Source organism: Perca fluviatilis, chromosome 3 (genome assembly GCF_010015445.1).
Source record: "Perca fluviatilis chromosome 3, GENO_Pfluv_1.0, whole genome shotgun sequence".
Classification (NCBI taxonomy): Eukaryota; Metazoa; Chordata; class Actinopteri; order Perciformes; family Percidae; genus Perca; species Perca fluviatilis.
Window position 1 is genome coordinate 33086259 of NC_053114.1, and position 23457 is coordinate 33109715.

A 23457-nucleotide genomic window follows, 5' to 3' on the forward strand; every position below is an offset into this window, starting at 1 on the left:
TTAAAATAAAACTTATTTATGTTCCACTGAATAAAGTTACTTCAAACAATGCTGCTTCAAGCTTTCCATTTTACTTTAAAGTCATCATCAGGAAAATGTAGAGGCGTTGGAAAACAACAACAAATCAGCATGTTGATGATGTAACACTGGTGTTTAAATCCACCGGATCCTCAAAATCTTTTTTGGTATAAAAACAAAGGTTCCCCTGTTCTTAAATTGTCTTCAGCAGCAAATGGTGTTGTGTGTTTTTTATTTATTTTTTTATTTTTAAAGAGCCAACATGTAAGTTGATCACCTGGATCTGCGACCGTCTAGCTATTACTAGACCCATCACATCAATCTAGTTTACAAAAACAACAATGCCTATCTCATGCCATGGAACAAATAAATAAATAATGATCTGCTTGGCTCTCGACACACACAAAGGAATCCTGTTGAATATGGGTGCCAAGGCCAGGCTCAGCTTCAATCGGTCACGGCTGCCTTGGTATTAATGTGTCAAGTGGAGGTGCTGCGCATCTAATCTCAACCCCTTCCAGCTCAACCAGCCATGTAAAAGAAGAGACAACTCGCTGGGTTCAACTTCCAGCTCCACCCTCAGATACACTGCCTAGTGATGCTAAGCTAAATTATTTGTACACTGCTTATAAGTGTAAACAACGTGTGATGGCTAATGCCTTTCCTCTGCTACGAAAGGTAAAATGAAAGGTGTGCCTAAATGATTCATATAAACCCAATTTGTCAATACGTATCATACCAGGTCAGTCTGAGTTAAGTGCTCTATTTTGACAGGCAGGGACAATGATCAGACCTTTAGGAGACATGTTAAGAAGTAAATTGCTTTTGGGACCTATGCGATGAATCGGGAGGGTCCCTGTCACACTCACAGGAAGCTCAGTGTATTACCAGTGACCATTAGACACTTAATAATTAAAATGTTTTAATAATGGCACAGAGGGAGTCACTTTAACTGCATTAAGATTACATGATCATTGTTGATTTACATCTACTGACTCTGCCTGCGACTCTACAATAAGGTACCCTTCCTTCCTACAATATAGAAATATGTGAATTCGTCATAAAACACTGTAATAACAGCATAACTGCGGGGGTGAAAAGCTGATCGGAAATCTGACACTACCATTAAGATTAGAAATGTTAACTCACTGAGCGCAAAAACGCACTGAAGCACAAAGTTAAATCTTAATGTTAAAAGGCTGACTTTGAAATCACATATCAATTTATACTACTAGCTCTTTATGCATGTCACCATACAAACTTATTACACCTCTATCCTATTTACTATTTCATGTATATTCTGTATGTGTGCTGTGTATCTGATATTTTGCTGCTGTAGCACCGTAATTTCCCATTTTGGTATCATTAAAAAGCTATCTATCTATCTATCTATCTATCTATCTATCTATCTATCTATCTATCTATCTATCTATCTATCTATCTATCTATCTCTCTCTCTCTCTCTCTCTCTCTCTCTCTCTCTCTCTCTCTCTCTCTCTCTCTCTCTCTCTCTCTCTCTCTCTCTCTCTCTCTCTCTCACCTTGGAAAGATCAACCACCAAAATACAAGTCCAAGTTTTGGATTTTGAGTTAAGTTTTTTTTTCTATGATAGCTGTCACCCAGTACAAGGACAATGAGTTTGCATATAATATAACAACCAAGTATCTTACCATTAAAATAAGCTGGTATTAATGCACACATTTGATGTTATCAATTGCCTGTCCAAGAGGCATTTACTGAATCAACACCTAAGTGGTTTTGTTTATGAATGTGATTTATTTTCAAGTGTGTGGAAGAGATTTTGAATGCTGCCATAAGGCACAGAACAGCTGGGTATATGTTGAAAAAGGTCAATCTCATTGAGAACAAACAGATGTGGGGAGTTTGACTGCATTACTGCTGTGGTCTGACAGATTCAGAACACGTCTCACACAGGACACTCTTTCAAAAGGCTCTGAAGCAGGAGAAAAATACAAATAAATTATACATCATTCTTTAAAAAGCTTCTCAGGTTTTCTTTTTGAAACATATTTCTTAAGTGCACAGGATCCAGAGGTTCACTTGGTGGAAGGAATACACTCAGGAGACTGTTGTCATGGCTACAGAAGTTTTTTTTTTCTTTTTTATATTTACATAAAACAGTTTTCTTCTGGTCCCCTCCCCTCAGATACTCGTTGTGCTACCTGGGATAAAAGTGGGTCAAACTGGAACTGGAAACAAGACTCACTGAGTGACCAAGCTCAATCACTTCAGTCCTCTTGAGATAAAATATTAATTATTAAATTATTTTTTAGTGAATGTAAAACACATTTTTAATTTGCTAATAAAAGGAACGGCAAACTATAAACAGCTATAAGACAGAAACTAATTCTTGAGTCTGATGGCTCATGTTAAGTTCTTTGGCTTTTTCTAAGTTCTTCCAGTGAAAAAAAAATACTGATAAGTTCTCATGTTGCTCCCTCATGTTATAAGCAATAAGAAGAAGACGTACATATACGCCAAGTTGCTGATGTGATAAACATGAGGGCACAGTCCTCTGGGAGAGGGGACACCACATCATGCTGTGCTCCAAAGAACTGACTAAAATAATCTACACAACGTCAAAATTAATTCAGCAATCCAACATGCATGTTATGCATGACTTGCTATATAAAGTGTAAATTAGCAAACATTTTGAGTAAAAAGCCCAATCCTTCAGGGAAATGGCTGCCACAGATTCAACATTTTTCTAAATAGCATTGAAGCCATGTACTAATTCATATTCAATGTTTTGCTTCTGCAACAAACACATAAACATCCTGACCCAAACACTGATGGTAACGAGATGTAAGTGCATACTGAGTCAATGAAAATGAATGATTTAAACACCTGCAAACTCATTTTTCATTTAGTTTTCCACTTTATTTCAAATAATTCCTGTTTGTTTCCGAATGACATGATTTGTTTATTGTTCTACTGTAAACATAAACTTTCTGAATGAAATAAGAATTTTGAGTTTGGTCTTGTGAAAGTGTTATGATATATCCATATATGCATGAATATTAAGAATACATAAAATACAGTGTAGGTAGACTATAAAACACAATTTAACATCAGTTTTGTGTGATCTGAATTACATTACTGTCTTTCATTGAGCCATATGCTGAACTGCTGCTGAGATTACTGCAATGTACAGTAGAGCACCAGCATTTTCATAAACACATATGTAGACATATGAATGGAAAATAATTACTCCAATAGCAATACTTTTTAATTTAGTCATTGATAATCATAAAATACGTAAATGAGTAATGTATCCATCTAAAACTAATTGACCAGCATCCATACTCTGAAGTGTTTCTCAACAAAAGTGGCTGTTTGACAACTTAAATCACTTGTTGGGGATTTTTGTACCAGTGAGTGGTTTTCTTAAAACGATGTGTATGGTGATAGGCTGGTAAACTGCTCTTTTCCCCTTATATTTTTTTAAGTGGTCTTAAAATCCTTGCTAGCTTTTAAGTTGCCAACTGGTCTACAGCACAAGCAGATATTTTGCAGTTTCTCTGGCCACCGGGCAGACACTGACATCAGCCGTCCTGACTACAGTAGCCATCAACTTGGTCCGACTCGGTAGCCTCGGCTAAATCACTGTCCCGACCAGAGCTCAGGGTGTCTGCCAGCGCGTGCTGGGGCCCTGCAACATTTCCATCTGGCCTCTGGGGAGTCGCACATCAATTGCTCTCAGCTAAATGCACTCACATATGAATATTTCAGTACAATTTAATGTTTCAGCTACAGCCCCAAAGGAGCAGAGCATCAATTTGTGAACACAGTTCTCCTAGAGTTAAAAGCCAGGCCGGATAATACAGTATGAAAGGCGCTGTCAATCTAGAGGGCCTTTTTTTCACTTGAAAGACAGAAAAAAAAGCATGCCCCTTTGCCTTCAGTATCCAGCTGCATACAGGCAGCGGCTCAAAGTTTTCTCTAGAAAGTAGTTGACTTTAGGGAGCAGCAGGCAGCTTTTGGTTCAACAGAGTCGCTGGTCGATTTGCCAAGCTCGGTCAGTTTTCCCAAAGCTCTGGTTGTCTGCCATTTGGTCTCCACATGCTAACACCACACACACACACACACACACACACACACACACACACACACACACACACACACACACACACACACACACACACACACACACACACACACACACACACACACAGCTGGTGGAAGGAGCGGGTCAGGGAGTCGTACACCTGCTGTCCTGTTAATAAAATACCCCAAAGTGATGCTGAAACCTCTTCCTTCACACAGCAAAGCTTCCCTCAGGTGTGAGAACATGAGTGCTTTACAAAACAGGCAGATTGTGACACAACTGAATAATCAGCTGGTCAGTAAGCAGAACACTACGGAGGACATAAAGCCCAGACCGTTCTGCACATTACGTTAAATTACCCAGCAGCACTTGTGGTTGTGTTGTACAGCCAGGAATTCATCCAATGCTTTCTCCTCATGGTAAAGCTGCAACTAACAATTATTTTAATTTTCCAATAATCTGCGGACGATTTTCCCAATGAATCAATTCATTATTTGGTCTAGAAAAAGGTTAGAAAATACAGAAAAATGCCGATTTCATAGAAAAGTAACATATTCAAATTGCTTATTTTCTAAGACCAGCAGTTCAAAGCTCAAATGATATTTAGTACCTATATAAAAGCAGCACATCCTCACATTTAAGAAGCTTGAACCAGAGTATGGCTATTAAACGATAAATCAATTATAAAAATAGTTGCACATTAATTTTAAGTCAGTCAACTGTTCGGTTAAAAAAACCTCATTGTTACAGCTCTACTTCAGGGACTTAAAAACCATAAGAATAAAGTTTTAAATTTCTTAATTCATGCATTGCTTATGAAAAGAGATACACAGAGATACGATTTTTATTTACACTAAAAATGGAAAGAACGATTGTATCGAGGGTCGATAAAACAACCGGAGGAAGCATCGAGTCCTATCAACTCCTGCATTAGATTGCATTATGTATGGTGTTCCTGTTGTTTTGTCCATCACGTGAAACCAAAATCTTAGCTCTTTTGCCTCAAATCATTCTGTTAAACGTGAAAGAGTCACAACTAAATATATAGTAAACTGCAAATGCAACTATATGACTAATGAATATGAATATATGAATAGTTAAACATAGTGATGAACTGGATTATAGATGCATTTTTTGCACTCTCCCTTTAGTTTCAATAGACAAAATTATTTAGAGACCAACTGTTTCAGTGTGTTCGGTATTGCACACACACAGAGGCGTTGTTGCTTCTTTCCTGATTTAAGTGACACGGCCTCTTGTTAAATCTACTGATAAGCAACAAGACTGCCGCTCTGTGCTGATGAGAGCAGCTGATAATAAAATACAAGATGTGCATTTGTAAACTAAAACAGGCGGCTGACAGTTACACTGATAAGGTAATAATGGCACCGATTCTTCAGCCTAACAATGCAGAACTGCCCTGAGGCACCAATCAAAAATTAATACTAATTATCATGTAAATACTGCATTAACTCTGAAGATTTATGAATTATAAATCTGCAACATGGTTCCCCTCTCAGAACGGCCTCGCCTGCATGAGGATGTGATTTTTTTTCTCTCTCCACACAGAGGCATTTTTGAGGACAAAATAAATAACTGCATGAAGACTTATCATCACTGTTGTGACATATAAAACAATTGATGTGACATATGCTGTTATTATGTATTTTAAAATAATACTTGACCTTTTTGTCTTTAAAAAGGTCATTACAAAATGATTTGAGGATATATCTGTTTACACATTTGTAATATCTTGTAACCTAAGTGCTTATATTAATAAAAAAATAAAATTGGCTGACTCTGGACATAAGTGTGGACTCAATGCACTTAAAGCTAACTCACTAGTGGTTCTGGTAAATCATTTAGAGCTTTAAACTGCCCATTAACTACATTTCAAGGGGTTTCGATGTTCAAATGTTGCTGAGAGTGAGAAACAAATGTCCAAATCAACTTATTAAAGTAATTAAATGCTATTATACTGTTGTATAATACAGTCATACACTCAGTGGTTTTAGAATTGTTAAAAGGTGCGACTGTGTGCAGGAATTAGCCTGATGTCTTAAGAACCAGGCACCAGCCTGTGACATGTGATGATCATTAGACGTCTATAAAAAAAAATACAATCTGTTCCAAAGCATGTCAGATCACTGTTTGAGGAATACTGCTATGAACCATAAGATTGCTATGTTTAGGAACAGTTTGTCCTCATTCTTTAGGGATTATTACTGCCAATGTTCATGGATTTGTTTTCTGTTTTTACCAGTTTGTTCAGTTGTAATGAAATATATGGCATATATAGTATATCGTCATTTAACAGTTTTATAAATTTTATTTATTGCAAATTTTGAATTCAATCTTTACACAAATCATGGTCTAAGAAGTTAATGTACTTAACATATGAATTGATATAAATCATTAAATATATAGGCCCTAATTGTCGAACAAAACCTGCTTGAAGTCAAAGTTGTGTTTTCAAGTTTTTCAGCCTTTTAATTAATCTAAACACAATATGTATGGATCCTTTGGTAAGAGACAAACAAAGCTGCAAAGCATGTGATTAATGACTTACAGGAGCGACAATCTTTCCTGTCTGGCTGACAGGCTCTCACTGCATTTCAACAGATGTGATGATATAATAAAACTGCCTCATCCCACCACACAGACACACAGACACACACAGACACACACACACAGACACACACACCTTATTGCATATATTTGGACAACCGTGTGCAGGCAAATGAGTGCACAGAAACAAACACATAAATTCATGCTGTTAGCACGCACAAATTTCACACCCTCACACACGTGACAGAAGAAACACAAAGACATAAAGGTCAGCAGAGCAGGGGTTTGAGTTGTGATTTTTACAGTTGTGCTTATTTAACACCAATAGGCCATGACAAAAATGAACACATCAACTTGTGCACTGAACAAACTACTCAGCCTGTGTGTTCCAAACTTGGCCTCCAAAAAGGTTTTCCAACTATGATAAAATGGACATAACAACAACAAAAAGTAGTTGGCTTGACATTAAAAATAAATATGAAATTATATATATGTAGCATAATACAAAATGGAACATGATTTTCATTTTTTTTTTAAAGATAAGAAAAGAAAGAAAAACCTATACTTTTAGAAAATCGTACTGACAGTTTTGCCTTCTTGTGCGTCAAGACTGGTGAGCTGAGATGTGTCACTCCTGGTTTAGAGTTCTGCTGGAGCCATTGGGAAATCCCCACAGGAGAAGGTGGGGAATCTGTAAATAAATACATGAACAATATACTGTTCACCCTTAGTGTGTATCTTAATTACACAATGGCTAAACAATGATGGTTAATATAAGCATTTGTATAATTTAAGTAATTTTTCATGTATTGTAGTAATTTTAAAATTCATCTTAATTAGATATACAATTACAAAATATCTCTATCAATGACAAAAGAATCCATGGCACATATTGTAAAGTTAGAACAAAAAAAGGTTTCTTTTCACCAAATAATTATTGGAAAAAAATAATACGTAAACAATTTTATTTGTTCAATAGCAAAGATGCTCCAACAGACATAAACAAATTGGCACAACTTCAACTGAATCAAGCCTGGGGAGTTCGAGTAAATTAGTAATAGGTCTGACAATAAAGGCAAAGTGCCATGGATCCCTAAAACATTCAAGAGACAACCAATCACTGTGAAAAGTTCAGTAATGCAGCCCAGGACAGCCCCCCCCCTCCCTGAATTCCAAACAAGAACATTTAGGTCTTGCCAAAGTTTAAGTGGATGATTTCAGTCACACATATATATTTCATGAGGTTAATGGGCGCCATCAAGTTGTGATTAGAGATTCTTCTGGGAGGTTTTTATGCCAGAGTGACAGCTAGTATGTCTGGGCTTGATCTAGCAGTCATTAACAGGTCACAAACAATAATGCTACATGTGACATTTCCTCACTCTATGTTGAATACACATATATAAAACACTCTTGGCCTACAGCATTAGCAAAACAATGAATGAGTGCCCATAATATTTTAGTCTACATTCAATATTTTTATTCTTCTGCACAGGCTATGCATTGTGGGAAATGCTATATACAATACAGCATGCATAAATAAGCCACGACATCACCATCACAACTTTGCCAAAAGCTTAGAATGATTAAGTGCACCACACTTAATGCATGCTTCTAGAATTAATAAGGCTGTGTCTATGATATATCATTATGAGGAGTTGTCATATGATGGTTTCTAACTTATCCTTGAGGGAATTGTAGCAAAGACAGATCATTTAATACAAAGAACATTGAGCTAATAGTTGGATGGTGTTCAAGTGGTATTAGTTTGGTTGGTGTGCCTTTCCTAAGTCCTCTTTACATTGTCATTGTTTATGCCACTTACTGCATTTATGACAACAAGAGGCTCACCAGCACATGGTCGTGACAAAAAAGCGTCTTGGGATTTGACCTCAGTGATGTCTGAAATAGTAGCCACAGCCAGCTTAGCAGACAAGGGAGGAGATCCTGTAAAGGGAACCACAACATGCTGAGGCTTACAGTACAAAGCTCTCACAGATCTTTAGTGACAGTGACTGAGACCATAAAAGGTAAAGTAATGGTTATAATGAGCTCTCTAAGGGCCGGGTGAAAAGGTTGCATGTCAAAGCATAAAAGAGGTAAAGCTCAGCCTGGTTTTAAAACTATCTGCAGCACATGTATTTTATATTCAAGCCACTTTTAGAATAAGAAATAAAACTGGCTTGAATAGGATACCACTCTTTCTGAGAAACAGCATATAGTACAATTTAAAGTGACTGATGCAAGTGAGTGAGTCATTCAAATGATGCTTTAGTCACATTGAATTAACCACATATTGCACCTTGTTCTAATACTAAACAGAGTACAGCTTAGAAATAAAGACTATAAGCTGTATTAAAATACCTAAGATTGAATTTAATGCATCCTAATTCAATTGAAATACCATTAGATGTATGAGCTGACAGTTCTATTGAACAATTACAGAATACAGGATGAAGTCACTCATTAAAAAGAAAAACTACTTTAAGGTGCATTAGAACATTTAGACATAATTAATAGTTAAAGTTGCAAAATCAAATGAAAACTTCACTCCATATGAATTACAGAGAATTGTCGTGAGTGAGTCTGAATTTACTACATTTGATTTTGAGCAGCATGCTGTATAAACTATACAATATAATTTGTATATCAATAATTATTATTCTCTTTTGACAAAAAACTGAGTAGAAAAGCACATAAACTACCTTGTAGAAGGCATTGGTACTATGTTATACCACTAGTACTTTATTGTCGACCCCTTTGTCTATACTGCTCTCCATAGCCACATTGTTAAAAATAAAATAAAAGCACTTTCTGCCGTTTTTCAAATTATCTTAGTGAAGTTATACCAGTTCATGCATCCTAACTGAACTCACTAAATTCATGTCAGCTGTGGTCTAATTATAGCTCAGGTTGGTATCATTATTTTTGTTTCAGCGCTCTTGAATGGTGTCTCCATTTTTTTTGCAGTGAATTAGTCTACAGTGATTACAGATAGACTACTCTCCACATCAAACATCGCCTCTGTAAACTATGTTTGATGTCTTAAGAAAAAAGCATAAGAGCATGCGATGATAGAGCTTTCAGGGGATATATGATGTAGTTTGCATGTCTTTGTAAATCACCAGTGCTTGAATACGCATGGACAGGTTTTGGCAGACAGAAAGTATTGCAGGCCTGCCGTTACACAGTCGGTACCAGTTATTAGTCATGACACCTCTCCTCCCGCCTTGCTGGCAGCAGTAATGGAATTCGGTGTGATAGGGGTCAGTTTGTTGTTGTTGTTGTGCTCTGCAACAAAAAAAGGTGTTCTGGAGGAGACTGGCCTGTTGAGAACGCCATGTATAAGTATATAAAAACAACATAAAGCAAGAATAAGTATATTCTACAACAATACTGTGACGTTAACTTCCATTGCTTGGGCAGTTTGGCAGTCAAAAAAACAACCTGAATTGACGTCATCGGCCATGCTTCGTTCAGGGCAATTACAAATAGTTTATTCCAAAATTAAGTGTCAGTAAACCCAGCTGTGTCAAAGGCCAAAAGCATTTTCTACAGCAGATCTGATGGCAGGAATACCAAACTGCACAACAGTTGCACATAGTGACGAGACATAGTCCTCAAACACTCCTGTAGCCTACATGTGCAACAACATGAAGATACAGCAGACTAACAAGGTCACACAAGGCTTTTACTTGATGTGAGACTGTGACTCTATGATGGCTGTTGATAAAATTGAGAAATTATTATAAACATGATAAGATGAATTAAATAATTAGAGTTTTTCTACAACACGTATCCCTGACACCAGTGGATGACTAGTGTGTGACTAGTGTGCTGCAGTGAAGCCCGCCTTATTTGAACCTACAATAAGACAGCCACGCTGATAGTTAACATTATCTTATTCTTGCAGCAAAATAACCAGGTCAACAGACACAACTACTCACCAGTTTCCCTAAATTGCTCCTCTTACATACGGATGTTTGCGTGTTTGTCAGGTCGGCTCGTGAGCAAACTAAATTTGTAGACAGGAGCAGTCCCGACTCCCGAACCAATCAAGCCACTGTTTTAAGCGGGAGGAGCATATTTGTTTTGTGGCTTTCAAAATAAGAGTCATAATTTAAGGCAGGAATAGTTTTTGAAGTTTACCTGTCTATTGCAGTATTGGTCTAGCCTGCAAGAAAGGGAATGAGTGAGGGAAGAGATATAGAAAAAAAATGACTTTTGGAACTTCTGATTTTATTCCACATTTTCTACTCCACATCTAGACAAGAATATGGACCATTCCGTCCTGGTCCTTGTTTGAGATCCCAGCCAACATCAAAACTGGCAACTGTAGGAGAACTGCTATGCAGGATGACACAGGAGGGAAAAGGTGTTTGAACAGAGGCACAGCAAACATTGGCTTAGTGCAACTGTCTGTATTGTTTGTTCATTTAATCATTCAAACAGGCCGAACCTGTCAATGGACATGCATGTTGCTGGTTTTTAAACAACAGCCTACAATCGTTCTGAATCGAATTAGACTATTAAACCCCAATTTGATGTTGGTGCATGCATTATTCTATGATGTGGAAAACAGATTTAAATTAAGACTTAGACATGATCTGATAAATGTAGTTCTGCTTTTTCTCCAATAGATGGCCTTGTTCTCGAGTAGATGAGCAACCGGGACGCAGCAGAGGAGACTTGTCAAGTGTCCTCGCCTCCTGTTGAATGTATGTCCCCCCCAAAAAAATGAATCTAAAAATGTAATAAGTAAACTCCACTATTTCTGCCTCTAAGTCAAAGATCGGCAATGCGACTCTAGGGTTCTCAACAAATAGCATTCCCCATCATGACATGGGAAATGTTTGTGATGTTTTACCAAAATATAGCCTATAAAGAACAGTTTAAATCAAAATTGAACTTTAATGGAAGCGTCCCGCATCAGGGGAGCAAGACAAAACGTCTTTTCTCACCTCTGTGAATCTGTGAAGGGCAGTTTAACAGACATGTAGGCTGATCATTTGTATCATGGACCAAATAATACCCTGATAATATATTTATTCTCAATACTATTGCTTCATTGTGTGCCCAAGGATCGAAACATTTAGGCAATTTTAACTAAATAAATTTAGATTTTTTTAAATTTATTTTTTGGTGATTAATGTTCTTAGATGCAGAAGCTTTGCCACATTTTTTTGTATACAGATGATAATGATGAATATCATTATCACCATCATGAAATTGATGTGCATCTTAAGAACCTGATCGAAATGATCCCGTGGTTTTGCTGTTCAATATTTGCCTTTCCTCGCTTTGAATCTTTGTTCGAAGAAACACAATATGAACATCTGCATTCTTAAGCTTTTGTCATACACAAACAGGTTGAGAGAGAGATGCAGTAGGGCGATTGGACAGTCCGGTGTTGACGTCATGACGTCAGAGCACTAGCGTGTGGGACCCTGCAGCCTCTTTGCCCCCCTTTCACCCCCCCATCCCCCCCACCCCGCCCCCTCCCAGTCCGGAGAGACACACGTTATCAGGGAGGCAGCCGAAGGGCCAGTCATCTCCTCACATCGTTTCTGCATCTACCACAATCCCCTTTATCCGTCCTGTATGGTGGATATTATTTTCAGCTCTTCTTTCTTGGATGATATGGGGGATCATTCCAAAAGTAAGTAGGCTAAACTGCTCGGCGGAGTTTTAAGTGGCAGATTTTATTTTCTTCGCGGTGGCATTATTGGCTACGTGATATATTCAGCAGCGCACCGATTACTAAAGTTATTGTCTTAATGATGCAATATTGTGAAGTAGCCTGTAATTTCTTTGGCGGTCAATTTTTTGAGGCGCCTTAGTATAGAAGTTAAACAAGTCAGTGTTTTGCTTGACGAACACTGGCAAAAGTCTTCATCTGTTACATAACATCAAGCTGCATCAAGACATGTCCAGTCTGCAAAATAGAGGAATTTACTACAAGACTGAGACATACAGGCTGGATTTTAAAATTGAAAAAAGAGAGAAAAGAATACATGCTGCAGTTGTTTGTGATAGTGTGTTTATTTGGCTGCGTTTTCAGTCTGTGGTTACAATGCTGTGCGCTCTTTGCAGAGAAGCCAGGATTCGCGATGTGTGTAGGATGTGGAAGTCAGATCCATGACCAGTACATACTGAGAGTCTCTCCCGACCTGGAGTGGCATGCAGCCTGCCTGAAGTGTGCAGAGTGCAGCCAGTACCTGGATGAGACCTGCACTTGTTTCGTCCGTGACGGCAAAACCTATTGCAAAAGAGATTATGTAAGGTAGGAGTTTGGAAATATTCCAGTAGTATAGGCTGAAATGGGTTTAATCACATCAAAATGTAAAGTTAAACATATTTAAATGCAATACTAATTTATAGTGTGTAGAGGCCAAACCAAAATAAATAAATGACCAATTTGGACATAAAAAGAAAAGGTCACAAAAAGAGAAGACCTTTGAAAATGCGCAGGTTACAATATTCCAAAGAAACCAAGAAAATACACGCCACACCATTTTGTTATACATTACATTAAAAATAAATTTAGCATAATAGAGCATTTAGAAAACAACTCACGACTCTGAGTTGTCATCCAAAAGTTTTCTTCGTTGTTATTTTCATTCCATAGGTTTTTAATTCTTTGACAATTTTCTCCAATTTCCCAGGCTGTTTGGAATAAAATGCGCAAAATGCAACCTGGGATTCAGCAGCAGCGATTTGGTGATGAGGGCCCGGGATAACGTTTACCACATCGAGTGTTTTCGGTGTTCGGTGTGCAGCAGGCAGCTGCTGCCGGGAGACGAGTTCTCCCTGCGGGAAGAGGAGCTGCTGTGCCGGGCGGACCACAGCCTGCTGCTGGAGAGGAGCTCCGCAGGAAGCCCCATCAGCCCCGGACACATCCACTCCAACAGACCGCTGCACCTGGCAGGTCGGATTATTATTATTATTATTATTATTATTATTATTATATGTATTTATTTATTTCTTATACTTAAGCCGGTGGAATTGCTTTAGCATCATACAATCGGAAATGTAATCCTGCAGTTGAAAGAAATGTATAAAATAAATTCTCATATATTAAACACAAAAAGAAAACGCTTGAGTTTAGAAAAACTAAAAATGAAAAGAAAAATATCAATGTAAGATTGTCAAAGATTAGTATTGTTTGTTGTTCTTTAACATCCAGATAATTTGTTTGGTGGTTGTTGGGCTTGGTGTGTGTGTGTGTGTGTGTGTGTGTGTGTGTGTGTGCGTGCGCGGGCGCGTGTAAAGTGTGTGCTGCGACCTTTCTTTAGGCTATTTCATAATTGATCTTATTAGCACTAACCTGCTCTGTTGCCATTATCTGAATAATCTGGTATTTGTCTGTGGCTGTATGTGTTTCTATACGTGTAGTGTGTGTGTGTGTGTGTGTGTGTGTGTTTGTGTGTGTGTAGAGCTGTCATCCTGAGGGCGTCTGCCAACAGAAAGAGAACAAAGCAAATGTGTGAATAATGATCAAAAACGTCCTGCTTTAAAGCGCTCAGTTCAAAATACCTTACACATCTCAGTGCAGTGACACACCAGCAGGATTTGTATAGGGATATAGATTTGTAGAAAAATAAGATTAGCCTCCTATTTTAAGGCGATGCGGTTAAAAATGATTAACTATAGGAGAACAGACAACAATGCAAGAAGTGAGTGGTTAAATTGAAAAAACGCAACCTTAAAAAAAACAAGTTTTGGCTATCGAAATTCACACAAACGTCTCTCACATCTGTATATTATGGACCAGAATTTCGTTCTTATGTCCATGGAAGATGTAAATCAAATCTAAGCAGATGTTGTTGTTTTTTTGTCATCCAGGAACTTCCCAAAAATATATTTTTCCCTCTTTAAAGACTCTAGCTTGATTTGCTTGAATTTTGCGTTATAAGCTAAATTGCAGACATTTCTATATCATAAAAAATCTTGTCAGGCTGATACATATTTATTGCTTACGGCCATACAATCCAAGGGAGGTAAAGGGCAAAAGAGTTCAGATTGAGATTCATGGGCTGCTAAGTAAATGCATCGATATATGAAAGGCTTTCTGAGGCCTTTGTGCAGTTTCTGACGGACAGTTTCCCTTCTTCCGTCTTCAGCAGACCCGGTCACGGTGCGGCAGGCCCCGCATCGGAACCACGTCCACAAGCAGTCGGAGAAGACGACGCGGGTCAGGACGGTGCTGAACGAGAAGCAGCTCCACACGTTGCGGACCTGCTACAACGCCAACCCGAGGCCGGACGCGCTGATGAAGGAGCAGCTGGTGGAGATGACCGGCCTGAGCCCCAGGGTGATCCGGGTCTGGTTCCAGAACAAGCGCTGCAAAGACAAGAAGAAGTCCATCCTGATGAAGCAGCTCCAGCAGCAGCACCACAGTGATAAGACTGTAAGCATCTTCGTAAGTTTGACCACTTGATTACTACTTTTATTATTTTATTTGTTCATGGACATTTACGTGTTTGCTTGTTATTTAAAACAATGACCAATATGTGAAGTCAATTCACCCAGTTTTATTTATTTTTGAGGCTGGCAAAAATCTTTATTAAATGCAGAGTGTAGTGAAAAAACTGCCATATGCAAGCCAGATGAACATAATAAACTTATAGCTTAATTGTTTTTTTCTTTTAAATGAAAATATCATGTTTTTATTATTTGATATGGTTGTAATTACTAGATGCAGGTATGCTACTCCTCTTTTTCTTTTTTTCTTTTTTTAACCCTTTTCTGAACTTTAGTTTTTATACTTCACTTAGCCTACACTAAGACACACCGCTCCAGTTGGCTCCAGTGCTATCCTGTATTCAAACTTTAGGTCAATGAATAATGAATCAACTGTTTTGGCTTAAGTTGCTTGACCTCAAAGATAAAAACAACCTCTGCAAACAGCTTGGCTTGGTCTACATCTCAGAAACATCTCTCTGTATCGTTCAATCTTTGCTCCACACCAAGAGAGGACATTTTTTTGGGGAAAAGTGCTGTCTTAATTATTCCAAATTCAGCATTTATTAGAAATGTCACATGAAAACGTAAACGTACTTTTCACTAAGAAAACGTGTTTTGGAAACATGTATGTGGATGTCATGAAGATGCTTTTTTTTTTTCTTCAGTTCTTTTAAAAATGACAGATGATTTCTTGCAGGACACAGACAAATGCTTATGCTGTGTTTTCTTTTAAATACTTTGTCAGAATCTGCAGGGCCTCACAGGGACGCCTCTTGTAGCCGGGAGTCCTATCCGACATGAGAGTGCTGTGCAGGGAAACCCAGTGGAGGTTCAGACCTACCAGCCTCCATGGAAAGCCCTGAGTGAGTTCGCCCTGCAGAGTGACCTGGACCAGCCAGCCTTCCAACAACTGGTGTGTGTGTGTTCAGGACAGGCTGAGTTAGATGTGCACACACAGACATGCATGCGCTGCAGATTAGAATCTGGCATACTGGCATAGTCCAACTGCATGCATAGATCTATCTATCTATCTATCTATCTATCTATCTATCTATCTATCTATCTATCTATCTATCTATCTATCTATTATTATCTATCATCTATCATGCATTTTTCACAAAAAGACGTTTGCAAAGAAATATTTTCACACACACATGCACACAAACAAGAATGTTGCTGCACGTGTGAATATAGACATGGATCACATGCGCGCGCGCACACACACACACACACACACACACACACACACACACACACACACACACACACACACACACACACACACACCAAGCTATAATGCTGTAATGCTATAATGCTTTTTCAACCAAGATTTCAAAATAAAAGCCGGAATATTTCGCATATTCTGACACTTTGTTTCTGTCTGTTCAGGTGTCTTTCTCTGAATCGGGCTCTCTCGGAAACTCCTCCGGCAGCGACGTGACTTCTTTGTCTTCTCAGTTACCGGACACCCCCAACAGTATGGTACCCAGCCCGGTGGAGACGTGAAACGGGGCCCCTCAGACCTGTCGGTCCCCACTCCTGCAAGGACAATTGCAGCATGATCCCGGTCCCCTGCATGTGACCAGCTCATCACATCGCCCAAACTACAGAGGAGAGTGTTTTTTTTTTATTTCATGACACGGAGGAGATGGAACCAAGAAAGCACCGATTGACTCCGAGATTTTTTTGTGGAGCTTTCATTGACAAAAACTAAGCAGAACAATTGTTGCATGACTTGATACGGAGAAAGAAGATGTACAGAAGACCTCCCGATGGATATACTACAGCAAACCTCCCCTCAAAAACCAATTGGAAACATTCCCATGTCGAAACAAATGGACATTCTGCGATTTCATTGTGATCATATTGTGTCTTGTTTCTTCAACATGAGAATTTTTTGATACATTTATTGCGTTGTCGAGTCCCGTTGACTCTTTGTCTTAAGGTCAGAGCATGATAAACTGCAAATTATTCGTGTTGTAAAATATTTTATCTTAAGGGCAGGTTGTTTGAGCTTCTCGAACAAAAAGTAAATTATTGTTATATTATTTATTGTTAGGAAAGCGATTCGTAAAGGGATTATTAACTGATAAAGAATTAAAAAAAAAAAAAGCTGAATACACAACGTGTCCTGATGACCAATCTTTGTACTTTGTCGCTTTTGGATTTGCAATCCAATATTTATAATAATTTAATTTGTTTGAAAATGCAGCTCTGGAGATAACAACAACTGTCCATCTTGCATTGCAAAAATAAGACGAGAAACGAACTGACTGCACATTTTATTTGCCAGTGATCTTAATATGGCGACAAAGTCAAATTCACTGCCCAGATCCAAAGCGGCAACAGATCATTCCTCCTCATGACAGCGAGTCATTTCTGATTTGGGAAACATGCAACAAATACAAAGCTTCTATACAGCCTTGGCCGTTTTGAGGAATATATAAGCTTGAAAAAAAAAAAAAGTAATTCCAGTTGCACTAAATATGTTGTTTGTCCTGTTCAACCTACGTATATCAAGTTGGCCTGCCTGGATTGAAGCCCGGAGGCTCTGTTGTCTTATCATCCCCCTCCATCTTATGTGTCCCCCTTCGGTTATGGAGCAGCATTCGGCCAGTGGTCATTTACTATCTCGGGGGCAAAAACCTGCTGTAAATTGTGCTCAGTCCAGTTACTCTGGTTGAGTCACAAGCTGGTCTAGACAGCGCGGAGGGATCGGCGACCTCTTATCTAGTCCTGGCATCACCTGCAAGCGATACACTGACTGAAGCCACAACAAACTAACTAAACACCCCCCTCCATGGACACACACACACACACACACACACACACACACACACACACACACACACACACACACACACACACACACACACACACACACACACACACACACACACACACACACACACCCTCCCCAAAGCCCCTCTCGAATGTGAGGGGAGCAGAGAGCAGCTCGTAAAGGGTCACTTCTCCTCCTCGGTTTATATATTTTCCTTCAGTGAATTGCGTTATTGCGCACGGGTCAGCCGAGATGACAGCTCAGGCTAAATGAACCGACCTGCTTTACACTGTGCGCAGGACAAAAACAAAGCTGCCATGTGTGCTCTGAAAATCTGTGGCTAAACTTTTTAGCCTACATACGTTTTTTTTATTTTTTATTTTTTTTAAGTGAGCACAGGGGTATATTCTATTATACTTCACGTTATTTATTTATTCAACCTGCTTTGAAATTATTCATCATGCCAGGAGTGACTTTTATTTGTCTTCGATGCAGTTTTGTTAGACAAGGGAAAACATGTCATTAATGGCAAGAAAATAAGTCTTTATAGCCTATTTAATTCTAAAAAAAGGAAATAATTGGAAACGCTGACAACTTGACTCAATAATACACCAAATAAGTGCTTGTATTTTGATATTAAATGTTTTTCGCTGTGAAAAAAAAAATCGTTTTTTAGTACAGTGACAGTGTCTTAATCGGAAGTTTGACTGAAAGAAGACAGATCATAGATTTGTAATTGAGCTATTTCAAATAAGATAAGTTAACAATGCGAGCAGATTAAGATAACAGAGATAAGTGAAGAATAACAATGGCGTTTACAGACAAGAATGCAAGCCTATTATCTGTCCTCCAGCAGAAAATCATTGTGGGGCCATATATGTTTCCCAAACAGCTAATTTCCAGGATACTGCGCATCCCCTAAAGGCTCACTCGAGATAGGCCACATTTAAATGAAAGATCAAATTAAAATGAACTAACATGCCATTCTAATTGTATGGAGAAAAAAAAAAAGATAATCCCAACTGGTTTTAACCAATCCGTTTTGTGCAACAAACATGTGAGAGTTTTTTTTTAAATAAAATACATGTTTTTAAAGCTTTTATTTAGAGATCAAATCTAGCAGGGAGTAACAACACCAACATAACATATAAGGAAATAATAAAAAAAAAAAATTGGAAAAGAATTAACAGGAAACGCTATTAAAATGTCAAAAAATGCTACTGAAAAATAATTTAAATGCACAATTACAGTCACCAAAACAGCACGCGACACATAAATAAATTGTAATGTAAATTAAAGAAATTGTAAATTGTAGCCCAAGCTGAAGTTTATTCTCCATTTTATGTTTTCGTTTTCAGCTCGTATTAGTCAGTGTTGCTCATACAGACCAGAGATCATGTCCTCTGACACCCATAAAACTCCTCGCCTCAGTACCTGCAGGCCAGAAGATCTTCTATCTATGAATGGGCGTTTCCCCTCCGTGCGTTAAACAAGAACCAAAATAAACACCGGTGATCCCTGAACACATGCACACAGCTCCAGTATCTACACCATTCACTGGATTACTCTCTCAATGGGCCTAATAGACTTGGTTTTAACGGATCACGCTGGTCCTTAGTGCGCCATTGACTTGCACGAAGATACCCTATTTTGATTTTCTAATTTATTTCTCACGTTTTTGACGAAACACTGCGACAATGTAGCTCCCCCCAACACACACATCATTTAGGATGAAGTCCGGACTGTGTCTGCATGTGTCAAGTTGCTTCGAAGCAACTTAGACGCTGTCAGAGGGAATGACACCGTATCATTAATGATTAAGAGGACGAGTCCATTTAAAGGTGTGATGTAATTCTCTAATTGGTGGAGGGGTGAACGTAATTAGATCATCACAGCGTGCTCAGCGCCGCCCACGACCACGAGTCACTAAACGGTCACCGACTGACAGACACATGGATCATTCAGATGTTCTTTAATCCGTGTAGACGAGTTTGTTTTGTTAGTGTGTGTGTCTGTGTGTGTGTGTAGGGAAAACATACAAATAAAACTCTAAGAATAGACATTGGTACATTTCAGCTGCTTTTCACACTTTCTTTTCTTTCCAAAAACACCATAATTTGATTGCATATATAACAGGTAATTGCATAGCCATATATCCATTAATTTTCAAGGTTTTTAACCAACCAGCCATAATTGTATTTAGAGCTTCATTTAGCAGCAAAACAATTTCATATTATTTCATTAAAATGTTATATTTTGACCATTTTAGGCATTACTTTCCATGCCTGAACCAGGCTTTCAACAACTCTAATCCATTTAGGAAAAAGGCAATAGGACATTGGCAATGGAACTGTGGGCATATATTACTCTCTGTTGCCAGTTTATTAGGTACACCTAGCTAAAAGTAATATAACAGTCCTGCAATTAATCATCCTATTCATAAAGGTTATCATGTTCAGGTTTTGTTGAAACTGTTTTAGAGAGATGCTAATTCAACTTTTTGGCCACTGCACTGACAAGTGTAATATTTTGTCCACCCCATTTTTTATCAATGAGGTTAGACTAGATATTATAAAACACTTGTCAGTAACTCAGTAGACTGTAAAGGCAGTCTCCAGAGGTCTGACACCAAACTGACAGTTTAACATTTTTACCATGGTTCAAGTAATGAATTGTCGAATAGATAATTGAAAAGTCAATTACCACAATTCAATTTAGCAATCGAGCTGAAAGAAAAAAAAAAGAAAAAAATAAACAAAACCCTCTCCATCAGCTTGTTATGACAACTTGCCATTCACCTATTTGCATATTGAATCTTAAAGTACAATAAATATCACTGGAGACATCTTTGTTCTACATACTGTGAAACGGTAAGAGCTATTTTTTTAATCTATTTTTGAATAGATTATTATTATTATTATTATTATTGTTGTTGTTGCTCCTTGCCATTTATTTAAAAATTTCAAGGTAGCAGCACACAAAAATCTGATGGTCCATCCATATGCCCATAGAACTGATTGCAAATAAACATTTTTATATTTGAACCTTTAGAAATTGGGCATTTTAGTTCCACCAACAGGAAGGTTAGTCCCATATTGTTGTGTGCAAAAGCAAAGGTGTTGTGCATTTGAATTCAAATTAATTTGAAATTATACAAAACAATAAACAAGAGCAATATGTTTTTATTGATTTATTGTCTCCCTGACAATTTGTCTGCAACACCTTCTAAACCCTCTTGTTGCATCCAAAGAAATTATCCTTGGACTATTAAATTAGCGTTACTGACAAACACTGAAATTAAGTGAGCGTGTATTCCTGTGGAGGCTCTGTGAAAGTTTTGACACTCAGGTCCACTGTGACCCTGCTTCTTCCAGTGGGGGCCACCAGCAGACGAACTGCCGGGACGAACTTCAAGTCCAAAACCCCCCAGGGAAGCATTCTGACAGGCTGACTTAATGCAGGGACTCAACTGGGAGCTTTTTTTCTGCAAGAGTAAGAAAAAGGAGTGGGGGGAGAGAGAGAAAGTGTCACACTTTGGAGACTGTGTGGAGACAAAGCAATAACTGGACTGAGGGTTTCAATAGGTATTGTGAAATTAAATCACACAATATGACATGGATATGAAAAATAAAGCTGTCTGTGGGATTTAGCTGATGCTCCACCTATGTAAATGGATAAGAATGTGAGTAAATACTGTGTGTGACTCACTACAAAACAGGATGTACCCAAATAAGACAACACATATCTATATATGCCTCTTCATCTCATATAATCCACACAATACAGCCAAACAGAGCTTTTAACTCCTGTGTCAACATCATTAAATTGTGTGCTCTGTGTTTGCACTGTTTTCTCCACCTCTTGTCAGGTGTTTTTAATGGGAAATTTAAGGACCAATTTATCTTAGATGGGTAATGGCCAATTTAACATCAGGTGACAAGAATTTAATCTTCTCTTCTCTTAGGTTACACTGATAATGAAAGGGCAGCGTCAACATCTATGTGCAGTACTGGGTCACTTTTGTACTATCGATCCTGGGGAATGAATGCTGCTTTTATGGGAATCTGACACTATGAGTAAATATCCACATATTTTCCTTTAAACTTTTAAAAGCACTGGGGGCAACAGGGTGAGGAGGTATTTAAAAAAGCTGCATAAAAAAAACAAATATTGAATTTTCTTTATCTATTGTTTTGACATATTTTGACCATCATCTTTTATATTTTTATAGCCACAGATTTGTCTAGATGTAAATAAAAAGAAGAAATAAATTAAAAGTTCTTTCTCAGATTCAGCAACTGCATGGCCTATTTCTCGCTTAAAATATTTTCAGAAACACGGTTCAGTGAACTATTTTCGTAAAATACAAGATCGTATTTCAAACAAGCCGCCATTACTATCGGCTGGAGAAGCCAGACCCACGTGACGCGTTCGTCATTTCCGGTTTTCATTTTTTGGGCGACAATACAGATTAGCGCCGCCTGTTGTTATGGAGACGTATTACGTCACGCGCACGCGCAGAACGTAGGCTCATGTTGGCGTCGCTTCGATGTGTTCCGAGACACTTTTTGGACCTGCTGACAGTCGGCCGTTGGGTTGGTGTGTCAGGGCCTTAACTCTTAATCCATGTTGGCCAATCAAGCAAAGAAGAGGTAGTAGATGTTGGCCAATCAGAAACCTGAAAAAAAGCTATTACCGGAAAGACTACCTGGCTGCAATGGCACATCAAGGAATGGGGGAGAATCATACAGTATGTATGGACGGATAGCGAAGTGGAGTAATTCCTATCACACTCAAATATAAAGTTAGCAAAACTCTGGAAAACATGTAAGAAGTCCTGTTAGCAAGGTTAGAACCAGCACTATTTTGGCCACGTCCGTTATAGCACGAATTGTCGCCTCATTTGTGAAGACTCACAAAAGGAGAAAACTCAGACGTCACAAAAACCTGCATTAACACTGAAAACAGAGTTTCTGAACACTTTCATCCTGGAAATAGTTTTGCAAAAGGTTCATTTTCAGTGACCTAAAACGCAGTTTGCGTGTGGAAAAAAAGGCCAAACGCTATGTTTAAAAAAAATATCAGCGCATGCGTGTGGACTAGGCCTTATCCTACTGTACTTTAGGTGAACCTACAGGGAGGAAGTTGCAACAGAAGCAGCTTGCCTGCTGTATTACACCACAAAAGCTGAGTGTGTATCAAAGTATCTGCGTGTTCTCATTTGTGCACACAAGAGTTTCTGGGCATATGTGTGTGTGTGTGTGTGTGTGTGTGGAGGGATGGTGAGCAGACCTCAGGCTTACCTGGAACACACACAGAGAGCCACAATAAGCCTCCCTGGTCCTGCTGCTGAGACAGTGTCAGAGCTCCGTAAATCACAGCGCCCCACCCACGCATAAATCTACTGCAAAAACAACACAGCAACGGCCATTAGGAGGAGAGAGGAAGGTTGGAGCCGCCCCACTCAACAATGACTCGCTATAAAACACAATGAGGGTTCACCTGTACTTTGACAAGACCAAACTGTCATTAGCCGAACGAGGAAGACAAACAC

The 23457-nt window shown here is 38.5% G+C and overlaps 1 protein-coding gene and 1 long non-coding RNA gene across 10 annotated transcripts; one reads left to right on the forward strand and one right to left on the reverse strand.

Moving 5' to 3' along the window:
• Positions 1-6556: 6556 nt before the first annotated feature.
• On the reverse strand, positions 6557-10698 carry LOC120556104. 4 transcript variants are annotated; one of them, XR_005638799.1, is made up of 4 exons: positions 10603-10698; positions 9781-9946; positions 8507-8602; positions 6557-7346 (listed from the first exon to the last, which is right to left on the reverse strand). It is a non-coding gene; the product is annotated as an uncharacterized LOC120556104 (long non-coding RNA). The 4 variants fall into 4 exon arrangements; XR_005638796.1 differs by having other exon boundaries at positions 8507-9946; XR_005638797.1 differs by having other exon boundaries at positions 8481-9946.
• A 1483-nt stretch (positions 10699-12181) lies between these two features.
• Positions 12182-21092, forward strand: isl2b (ISL LIM homeobox 2b). 6 transcript variants are annotated; one of them, XM_039796216.1, is made up of 6 exons: positions 12182-12314; positions 12749-12938; positions 13321-13583; positions 14779-15077; positions 15867-15984; positions 16511-21092. In XM_039796216.1, exons 1-6 carry the CDS (start codon positions 12257-12259, stop codon positions 16522-16524), a joined length of 942 nt encoding a protein of 313 aa, XP_039652150.1. In that variant the 5' UTR covers positions 12182-12256; the 3' UTR covers positions 16525-21092. The 6 variants fall into 6 exon arrangements, with proteins under 6 accessions (XP_039652150.1, XP_039652148.1, XP_039652149.1 ...); XM_039796214.1 differs by having other exon boundaries at positions 12183-12314; positions 14779-15065; positions 15867-16034; positions 16511-19978; XM_039796215.1 differs by having other exon boundaries at positions 12183-12314; positions 14782-15065; positions 15867-16034; positions 16511-19978.
• Positions 21093-23457: the final 2365 nt, after the last annotated feature.